Source organism: Leptomonas pyrrhocoris (genome assembly GCF_001293395.1).
Source record: "Leptomonas pyrrhocoris isolate H10 chromosome Unknown, whole genome shotgun sequence".
Taxonomy (NCBI): domain Eukaryota; phylum Euglenozoa; class Kinetoplastea; order Trypanosomatida; family Trypanosomatidae; genus Leptomonas; species Leptomonas pyrrhocoris.
In genome coordinates this window covers 221,707-231,555 of record NW_015438365.1, presented here as the reverse complement: position 1 = coordinate 231,555, position 9,849 = coordinate 221,707, and the positions used below count along the sequence as shown (strand labels likewise).

The window sequence follows — 9,849 nt, the reverse complement described above, 5'->3', positions numbered from 1 at the left end:
ATATATATATATATATATATATATATATATATATATATATATATATGAAAAAAAAGGAGCGGAAGGAGAGAACGAAAATGAGAGTGCTATCGAAAAGGATGCTGTGATGCTCTGTGATAGTTTGTGATGGGAGAACAGCAAAGTCAGAAACAAGTTACTCGCACAGGTACGAGGGAGTCTCAGCTTTGCCAAACGAAGCGCGCGCTGGGAAAATGTGTCCTCCCCGTGTTTTTACCTTTGTGTGTATGTGGAGACGCCGCTGATGATAGGATACGGCGGCTACTTATTTGTTTATTTTAGGCTGACGTCGCCTAAAACTCGAAGGCGGAGATTGAATGCTCGCTCGCCTCCCTTCTTTTGGGATTATGAAGAAAGAAAGAGGAGAGTTGAAGTGAACGGAACAGTAAGAGGCCGAGCAAGTCCATCAAAACCAAAAAAAAGTACCTTCCTAGAAAACGGTAACTCTATAGAAGAAGGAGGAAACACCTCGTCCATTTTTTCCATCCCCATTCAAGAAAACAACACGAGCAGAAACGGCAAGCGCACTTCGCAGATGATACGCTCGTCACACCCTCGCACGTTCAACTGCAGGATCTGCGGAACGCGAGCTTACCCTGCCGACCCTACGTGATTCTTCAACTCGTGTCGCGTTGCGTCGGCTTTGGAGTTACAAAAAGACGGTGGTGTCCTTCTCTTTTGTTGGTGCTGCTGTTTTTATGCGGTAAACACGAAGAACCGATATCTAATGCGGAGAAAAATACGCTCTACAGCCTTTTGTTGCTTCATCTGCGCAAAAACTGACAGACAGTAATAATAATAAGAAAACACATCAACCCGATCACAGCACCCGCTACATCTTTTGCATGCGAGCTCGACTTCTGTGATCGTCTATCAAGTCAACACAAAAGGAGGTTAGATGGCATCCCTCAAAAGAAAAAAAAAATGATACAGTACAACGGTATTGAGCACTGAGAATACCAACAGAAAAGGAAGAGTGCCTGCTAGGTTCGTCACCGGCTCACATGTGGGAAGAAAAACGAGCTGCAAGAAAGTCGCGCGTGAGGTCCGCTACAGCTGCAACTATTCACCCTGAATGGCTGCAAGCCGCTCCGCTCGCTGGCGATCCTTCTCCTCCTTTACCGTCTTGCAGTCACGTGCGACGCGTGCGGTCAGTGCCTCGTAGTCCTTCGCCACGCAGTCCAGTAACCACTCAATGCCCTCCACCAGGGCAGGATCATCCTCAATGGCACACGTCGCGATGACGCGGTACGGGGCCGGCGTGTCGCCCATCGCCTCTTCAATAAAGCCCTGCGGCACGACATCAACACCACGGCTCCCCGGCAGGTCTTTCTTGTTCGCCATCACCAACAGTGGCTTCCCCTGCACGTACGGATGGCGCAGCGTCTCCTGCAGCACCTTGAGCGACTCCGCCACCCGCTCCTCGCTAGCGGCAGAATCCATGACGTACACAATACCGTGCGCATCGTGGTAGTAATGCACCCAAATCCCACGAAAGTTCGCCGCCCCGCCCAGATCGAAGATGCACAAATTGTACTCGTCCAGCGGGAACTTGACCGGCGCAAAGCCGACCGTGGGCGAGTAATGCGGCTCTGCCTCGCCGGTTTCCAGCACCGCGAGGGCACACGTCTTGCCTGCCTCGTCTAAGCCAAAGGTCGCCAGTGTCACGTTCTTCTTTTCCTTTTTTTTGTGGCTCGAAGAGGAAGAAGGGGCGGCGGCGGCGGCGCCGTCTGCTGCCTGTGGCTCGGCCGCACCGCTGCTGCCGGCAAGTCCCACCGCGGAGGTTTCCCTGCTGTCGTTGAAATGCACGCGAGTTGGGTCGTACGAAGCCTTGTTCTTTTCTCCTCGCTCCACGTCCTCCAGCAGCGTGCGTAGATAGGCAAACGGATTCTCTGGGCGGTTCACCAACAACTTCGTCGCCATGAGTTCGAAGAGGTGGTGGATATTATGCTCCTTCGCATACCCGATGCGGGCCTCCTCTTCCGTCATTTGCCTTTTGTGTTTTTTTTGTCGGGGACGGTTCAATACAGGGTTGGCTTTCAAAGCCTTTTGTTAAGTATATCTTTGATGTTAGCTATATCACTTTTCAACGATCCAAACCTACTTGGGTATATTATTGTACCTCAGAAGGATCAACTTCTACACCCAACAAGGAACGCAACGCTGAACGAAACAGACTGTGTGTGTGTGTGTATAAGGAGAGGAAAACGAAATTATGGTGATCTCCTTCACCCTCAGCACCTTCTGATAAACACAAAGGCGTACACCCCGCTTCGGACGGATAGAGCAAACACTTTTGTTTGTTTGTTTTGGCGGCCATGGAAACGTGAACGTTGGCCACCGCAGAGGAAACAGGCAATAACAAAAAGCGAGTAAGAAGGGTGAGGCAGAAAAAAACAAATGAAAATGCAACTATGTAGTGCAGCGGTACAGAAATAGAGGGGGATCCAACACGCCTGTGGAGCTATCCCCATGAGCCTCAGAGGACCAGGCGTATTAAACATCCTTCGAAAACTGTGGGCCACACTCAGCAGGTCGAGACCACAACAACGATGCGATACATCAGCAACGACGCATCCGTTGTCTTTTCTTTTACAGGTCCAGCTGCGCGGCAAAGTGCACACGTGCACGTGGTATTGTACCACGACGCAGCACAACACATTTCCGCCACCTATTTCCTTCGTTTCTTTTGTTAAGGTTTAGTTTTTGGTATGTACTTCAGCTGTGAAAACCGTGTCCAACAAATTCCATAATGCAGGCAACGCGTAGAGAACCAGGAATGCTAGGAGAAGCATCACGATGCGGAGGCATTGTCGTTCATTTCCCCATCTTTTTTTGGATGGCAACTACAACGTCAACAAACACCTGTGCAACAGACAGTTTTCCCTTCTTTGGGGCTACGGCAGCCCGCCAACTATCCAAAGGTGGTACGTCCTTTTCGTTCCTTTGGGGGAACCAGCCGACGTGACATTTAGAAAAGTGCTTCGCACTTCGCACCGTGGCGTCCGCCACTTACTTGCACCACTGCAGGAAGGGTTTTTTCCCCTTATTCGTTGTTTACGCGCCGTCGGGACTAAGTGTTACCCGCTTCTCCTTCTCATCTTCGATCGCAACCTTCGCCGTCTTGATGCACTCTTGCAGCTCGTACGACGCCACGGAGGGGTCGTAGCACCGCTGGCACGTCTTGTCATTCAGCATCAACTCAAACAGTTTCGCCACAAGGGTTCGCGTGCCGTCCGTCTGGAAACTCTGGTCTTCCTTCCATTTAACGTAGTACTTGGACAGAATGGGCATCGCGCGGTACTCCAGCAGCTCTAACGGCTGTGCGTGCGCGGGCACCACCTCCGTCACCAGCTTCAGCAAGTCTCCTGTTGCTTCATAGTACTCAGGGAACGCATCGAGCACCCCCATGGCGACACCAAGAAAGTCCGCGTCCTCCAATCGAGCGTCCACCGACTCCTTCCCCACCGCCTGCGACGGGAGGCGCTGCGCATCGTGAATCACGCGCAGGTGCTGCGGCACACCCTTGTATCGCGCGATGTTGAGGTTGTTCACGGCCGCCTCCACGCCCCCGGCGTCGATAAACTCCTTCCCGCCCTCCTTCGGGAAGTGGCGCATGAGGGAGGAGAGCAGCAGCGTCAGGAAGCGCGTGTCGGTGGGGTCGCCGCTGCTCTGCTTGTACGCGTCCACCACCGTCTTCACACCGTTGCACTGCAGTATTTGCTTCTCCACCGCGCCGTCGACCGGCTGCGTAAAGGAAAAGAGCGCCAGCGAGCGCATCGCCATCACGCGGGAGTACGGCTCCTTGGAGTGGCGATACGCACGCAGCACGAGATCCACGCCGTCCTTCTCCCGCACGAAGTACTCTGTCAGCGTCGGGTACGCGGCAATGACGTTGATGAACTGCACAAACTGATCGGGCTGGAAGAAGATGTGCTTCCGCTGCGCGCGGCTGCCCGTGCCGGTGAAGTCGTCCACGCTAAAGTTCAGCAGCTCCTTCCCACCCGCAGCGAGGAATTCACTCTCGGAGAGGATGGGCGGGTCGAAGGAGAGGTCCATGTGGTCAATGAGGACACGCGCCAGGTACCCGTCCGCCAGCTCGTTGTCCGCCTTCAACGCGGCCAGGAGGAAGCGCATCTGCTTCGAGAACTCCAGCGGGCCAAAGAGCATGTCTGGCGGCAGCTCAAGGGCCATCGTCTCCGGATCGACATCGTGCAGCTCGATCCACTCCATCGTCCGCAGAAGCGGCCGGCGTATCTTCGTCACGATTGCGCTAGCAGCGTCCTCGAAGGGCTCGCGGTTGTAGAGGTAGAGACCAGCGCAGAAGGTGCTCAACACCCACGGCCAGTACCGGTGGAAGCGTTCACGTGTCTTGCCCTGCGTGAACCACTCAGGGGCGCCTCTTCGCATCATTTCTTCTTTTTCCACGAATACCCCCTCGTGTGAGGTGGTGTACGGAACTGATTATGACATCAACGAAGAAGAAAGACAAAACAGGATGCACACGTGTATGAAAGCGAAATGAGAGCGAATCCGCCCGATTGAAAGTGAGAGAGCACCACGGGGGGAAATGGAATGGCAATGCGAGAGGTTTCTTTTTTTTTTTAATTTTAACGAACCTTCTGCAGCGTGCTGTACGGCGAGTCGGGGACCCACAAAAGACGACGATCCGACCAGAAACACACACAAATAAAAAACCCTCCGAGTCAGAACTCCTGGAAACACCACCTTGGGTTAACGACACACACACGCACACACTCCCCCTTATTCTCGGCTCTGCTTACGCGACTTCGATGTCAGCCTTTCTGCAGGCAGGTCAAAACCCGATGCGGCTGCATTGACACTCGTTATTTCTTCTTCTCTCCTGTTGCGCAAGTCCCAACACGCTTTCATCGAATACGGTTCATAACAAGTATTGATAATAATAACAAAACGGGAGAGTCTTGAGCTTCCTTGATCTTCCTCTTCCATCGTGTGTACTACCCCAAAAGAGGTGCAATCAGGCGATCAAACACCTCCTCACGCAGCACCATGTAACCCGACTCGGCGTGCACAATCGCATCCGCCTCTCCGGACTCCGTTAAATACAGCGTGACCGCCTGCTGCTGCTCCGCCGACACGTTCCGCAGCAACGCCACGTGGTGTTCGAAGACAACACGGCGGCACTCACTCTCCCACATGCGCAACTGATCACAAAAGGACTGCGGGACGACGAGCGTCGCGACGGCGTCCACGGCAGCAGCAGCCGTGCGTCGGCCCCCTCGCCGCTGCCCGGCACCGCCGCTCGACGATGCGACCTGCGGCTGCCCCCGCTCCTCGTACCGTTTCAGCATGCTCGGGTGCGCCCGCAACGACAAAAAACGCAGCACCTGGGTGGCGGTGATGCCTTTGCGCATGGCTGCCGCGAAGCTGTCACGTGTGACCCGGTAGCAGTACAGGCTGGCGCCCACCACCTCCTCCAGCTCGGCGAATTGATTCAAGATGTTCAGCAGATCAGGATCGTCGGTGTAAGCGTAGAGGCGGAAGTTCGTCTCGGTTATGATCGTATCCGCGTCTTCGCGACGCACGTCGCCGCCGCCGCCAGCAGCACCACCGCCACCACTGCGAAGAAGCTGCTGTGTGAAGGTCAACGAGAGCGGCGCACTGGCGTGCCAATGCAAGGCGTGGAGAAAGTCCGGACTCATGACAAAGCAGCGCCGGTCATCGCTCAGCATCGGATACACCAGGCCCACCTCCGCCAGTCGGGCCAGTAGGTGATGTCCAGCAGCGTCCTGCTGTCGATCCGGGAAGGCAAAAATGTACTGGGAGGTGTCCAACACCGCAAGCACCGCCAAGAGCTGCCAAAGAACCGGCTTGGTGACCGTGGAAGCGACAGCGCTGTTGCCGTTGCCGCGTGCGAGAAAGAGCGCGCGCTCGAGGGCGGCACTCAGCAGCACCCACCACCTCTGCTGCAGCGACACCATGCAAAAATTTAGCCCCTCCGGTGTCACCACCTTCGACGACTGCATCGACGTGGAGGAAGAAGAGTGAGGCACGAGGCGCGCCAGCTGCAGCACTGCGCGCAGCTCCTGCTGTCCGTCCTTCAGCGCATCGGTGGAGCCGTCTAAGGCGCACGTGGTCGCCGTACGCAGGAAACGTTTGCTCGTCGTGAGGGCCCTCTCCAACGATACCGGGTGAAGAGGGAAGCCGCTGCCAGGCGTCACGTCGTCGCGCGGGCCGGTGAAGTGAAAATGGGGCTGCCCGCGCACCTGCGTGAGCAGCACTCGAGCTTCCTTGTTATAGGGAGATGCCCAGGCTGCCTCGAGTGCCGTGCGTGCCTGCTTCCAGAAAAGGCTATTGGGTGTCTCCCCCGGTGCAGTCGCAGCTGCGTCCACCGCGCCGCCGAGTTGGCTGGGCGGCACAGGGTAAAGGCGTTCAAATATTTCCGACACGGAGCGCGCCGCAAGTAGCTCACTCAAGTTGTCTTGTCTCCCGGTACCGTAGAATGGGTCGTAGGCGCGGCGGCCTCCCTGCAGCTCGGCAACGATGTGCTCGTACACAAGAAAGAGCAGCGCAGGGCACTCACAGCAGAGTGCCTCTCGCGTGGGGTAGCCGCAAATCACCTCGATAAAAGGGACTTCGAGCGCAGAAGATGAAGACATTATTTGCGTGTGCCGCGAACAAAGAAAGCAGAGTTCGCTGTAATGGAAGAAAACGTGTGTTGCTCAAGGTGCAGAAAGGAGCCGTGAAAGAGGAACGCAAAGGAGTGCATATACATACGTATGTATAGACGTACAAGCGTGTGTGTGTGTGTGTGTGTGTGTCCTTTGGGGACACAAGTTTTGTTTTTGCACGAAAGAATCACAAGCGGGGTGGAGGAGAAAGAGACCAATGCAACGGTTTCTATCTTCCATGATTTGCGGAAGGAAACGGCAGCGATATTTTCCTGAGCACATTTGTGAAGCTCCGCACGCCCCTTAAACAACAATATATATGTATCTGCGGCGGGACAGTGTGTGTATGAGTGCATTTCTCTCTTCTTCGTTTAAAGCGGACGGCGTGCGTGTCTATCGCGGCAGGACTAGGAAACAGGGAAAAAAAGGCGAGATCTAGAAGGAGAAAGAGCGGTACGTTGACGGCTCCGCGACGCCCCCTTTTATTTCCTCTCTCAACGATAAGCCGCGGCTCGTCCTACCTTCCACGGTCGTCACGGAAACAGGCATCCACGCTCCGCTGCTTGAAAGACGCTGCGCCAGCGCGTTTGTGCTTCCGTCGATCTCCGCTGACGATCGACTTGAGCGCGATGGAGGGGTGGGAGAGAGCAGCTGACGGGCAACGTAGGCTTCGCGGACTCCTAACTGGCTTGCCTCTTGCAGTCGGGAAGAATCACGAGTGACCAACGCATTTTCATCGTGTGCCGCATCTCCCTCTCCAAAGAGACGACTCCGGAAAATGTAGCGCGGTGTACTCGCCTCATCACTTGACACCGTCTCCGAGAGAACTGTTTCCTTGGTGTTGCCGTGGTCTTGATGGCGACGGAAAGCGGCTTCCAGCGCGGAAGGTGGGTGGGCAGCGAGGAGGGAAGACAACAGCGCCCGCGCCTTCGATTCCCGTTGTGGCACCACGGGGTGATTTGCCGAGAGGGATGAGGGAGCGGCCTTCAACACGTCCTCCTGTGCAGGGGCGAGGGGCGAGGGTGGCTTCGCGGTACGATGGCTGCGTGAAGATGAAGACGAGTACGAGCGCCGAACTGGTGCCTCGCTTCTGTGCTGTATCCGTGCGTAGCCGCGCGACAGACGCGGAACCCCAGAAAACGCCGTGCGAGTGCTACGCTCAACAGAGGAGACGCCGTCGCTTCTCTGTCCACAGCTACTGTTGCTTCGACTGGAGGACTGACGATGCGTGATGCCTCGGGAGCGCGGGGACGACGTTCTGCGTCGGCGCGACGCCGATACAAGCGATGAAGACGTAGACGACTCGGCGGAAGAAGTCGGCGAAGAAGAGGGAGAGGCGGCGCGGCGGCTGTCAGAGCGCCGTAGCGTTGGGGATGGGTGCGGCGGTGAGCGGGTGGGTGGTCGTGCCTTCGCCTTTCCAGGTGCTGCCGCCGCGCTGGTGGTGGAAGCAGCGGGGTACAGCGCCGGGGCGGGGCGGCGGCGGCTGTGCGCTGCACCCACGCCACGGAGGCGCCCCGCCAGTCGCTCCACCTCCATCTCCGACTCTCGCAGGCGATGACGAAGTAGGAAGTTTTTCTCTCGCTCCTGTGCCAGCTCGATGCGCGCCACGTTGCGCTGCTGCACTACCGCCTCGTAGCTGAGGGCGTCCTCGGTGGAGTTCGTGTGAGGCGCGGGGGGACGGTGATCGTCGAAGTGGTGCCATGCAGCGTCGGACAGCGCAGCTCCCCCTCCGTCAGGGGCCGTTTCTGAGCGGCGCTGCCCTGTGTCGTTCAACGCACGATACACCGCATTCAACTCCTGTCGCAGAACTGCATTCGCCTCCCTGAAGCGTTGCGCTTGCTGCTGCCAGAAGAGCCGGCCCGCGTCGTCGCTCTCGCGCGCCGGCGCTTCACCGTGGCGTGACATTTCCCCTCGCACAGGAGAAGACGTAAAAGAAGGCGTTCCCCGGCGCGGTGTTCGGTCGACCCCCACGGCAAGCGAGGGCGGCGGTTGAGTCGGCAGCGGAGACGCCGTGGACGACACCGCGGGAGGCCGCCGTGTCGGCCGAGTGCTACTGCCGCGGTGCTGTGGCAGCAAAGGAGACGAAGAAGACGGGCAGAGAGGTGTGCGGGAGAGACGGCGGGGGGAAGGGGAAGGGGAGTCTAGCTGTTGTGGCGGGTACACCACTTTGGACAGCGTTTGGTGTTCCAAGTCCGTTGGCTGCGTCCACTGGCGCGTAAAGCGGAGCGACGGCGGCGCATCACGATTCATCGACAACAACGTGAAAATCAAAACGAGGCCGAGGTCGGCACGCCTTCGTCACGTCATACAAGGTCACCGGGAAAGGAATGCAAAGTGGAAGCGGAATCGGAAGGTGTGTGTAGCTATATGCGGCTATTTTTGAGGCTGGGAAAAGGAGGGATTATGGACGGCACAGATGCGCTGGTTCATCTCCGGCTCTCATTCGCCCTCTACGCGGATCAGATTCCGGTTTTACCTCTCCCTTGAAAACAATATACTGAATGAGAAGCGTCCTGCATCCGTAAACCCATACACAAAGAAGGAGAGGGTAGATATGCGGTACAAAGTGCAGGAGGGGGGAAAGACAAAAGGAGGCGACGGACGGCACAGAATCTAGTGATCGAGGGTAACGATACTCCCTCAACTTGAGAGCACAATACGCAGATGATGCGTGGAGACAAAGAGTGAAGCTCCGAAAGAAGAAAGACGCAAAAACAAAAACACTCCCTTTCGCTTCTCTTATTTTTTTTTCCCTTCTTGGGTTGAAACTTACACAATGCTAGTCGTTGCCAAACAGGAAGATATGATTCACTCTTTTTTCTTCTTTCCTTGTCACCTGGCCGCTAGGACGCTTCGCCGTCAACACGGCTTTACGTTGGCTAGGCAAATCGTCAGGGGTAATGACACCAGCAAAGGCAAGAAAAAGAAAAGGAGGCAAAACAGCCTTCAAAAAAAAAAAGGGACTGTGCAAGGAAAGAGAAAGGGAAAAAAGAAAAGGACAGCTTCTTCACAGGCCGTTATGAAAGCCAAACCACACGAAAATCAGTTAAGTCAACGTTAAAAAAGGATTATTATCGTTTTTTACTTTTACTTTTTTGAAAAGGGCGGTAAACAAGCAGGTGAGCACATACAAGGGCATCGGGGAAGAATATATCTATGTATGTATTGTAACGATAGC

The 9,849-nt window shown here is 55.7% G+C and overlaps 4 protein-coding genes across 6 annotated transcripts; all 4 read right to left on the bottom strand.

Moving 5' to 3' along the window:
- Nucleotides 1-1,080: 1,080 nt before the first annotated feature.
- ABB37_04996 (ADP-ribosylation factor-like protein) lies at nt 1,081-2,291 on the bottom strand (the record flags this gene model as incomplete). The annotated part of the gene is made up of 1 exon (XM_015802872.1): nt 1,081-2,291. The coding sequence occupies exon 1, from the start codon at nt 2,005-2,007 to the stop codon at nt 1,081-1,083; it is 927 nt and encodes a 308-aa protein (XP_015658388.1). The 5' UTR covers nt 2,008-2,291.
- Nucleotides 2,292-3,075: 784 nt separating this feature from the next.
- On the bottom strand, nt 3,076-4,480 carry ABB37_04995 (hypothetical protein; the record flags this gene model as incomplete). Its single annotated transcript, XM_015802871.1, has 1 exon — nt 3,076-4,480. The coding sequence occupies exon 1, from the start codon at nt 4,429-4,431 to the stop codon at nt 3,076-3,078; it is 1,356 nt and encodes a 451-aa protein (XP_015658387.1). The 5' UTR covers nt 4,432-4,480.
- A 517-nt stretch (nt 4,481-4,997) lies between these two features.
- On the bottom strand, nt 4,998-6,824 carry ABB37_04994 (putative TFIIH basal transcription factor subunit; the record flags this gene model as incomplete). Of its 3 annotated transcripts, none has more annotated exons than XM_015802868.1 (1): nt 4,998-6,824. In XM_015802868.1, the coding sequence occupies exon 1, from the start codon at nt 6,657-6,659 to the stop codon at nt 4,998-5,000; it is 1,662 nt and encodes a 553-aa protein (XP_015658384.1). In that variant the 5' UTR covers nt 6,660-6,824. The 3 variants fall into 3 exon arrangements, with proteins under 3 accessions (XP_015658384.1, XP_015658385.1, XP_015658386.1); XM_015802869.1 differs by having other exon boundaries at nt 4,998-6,822; XM_015802870.1 differs by having other exon boundaries at nt 4,998-6,698.
- A 282-nt stretch (nt 6,825-7,106) lies between these two features.
- ABB37_04993 (hypothetical protein) lies at nt 7,107-9,186 on the bottom strand (the record flags this gene model as incomplete). Its single annotated transcript, XM_015802867.1, has 1 exon — nt 7,107-9,186. The coding sequence occupies exon 1, from the start codon at nt 8,919-8,921 to the stop codon at nt 7,107-7,109; it is 1,815 nt and encodes a 604-aa protein (XP_015658383.1). The 5' UTR covers nt 8,922-9,186.
- Between the last annotated feature and the right edge of the window lie 663 nt (nt 9,187-9,849).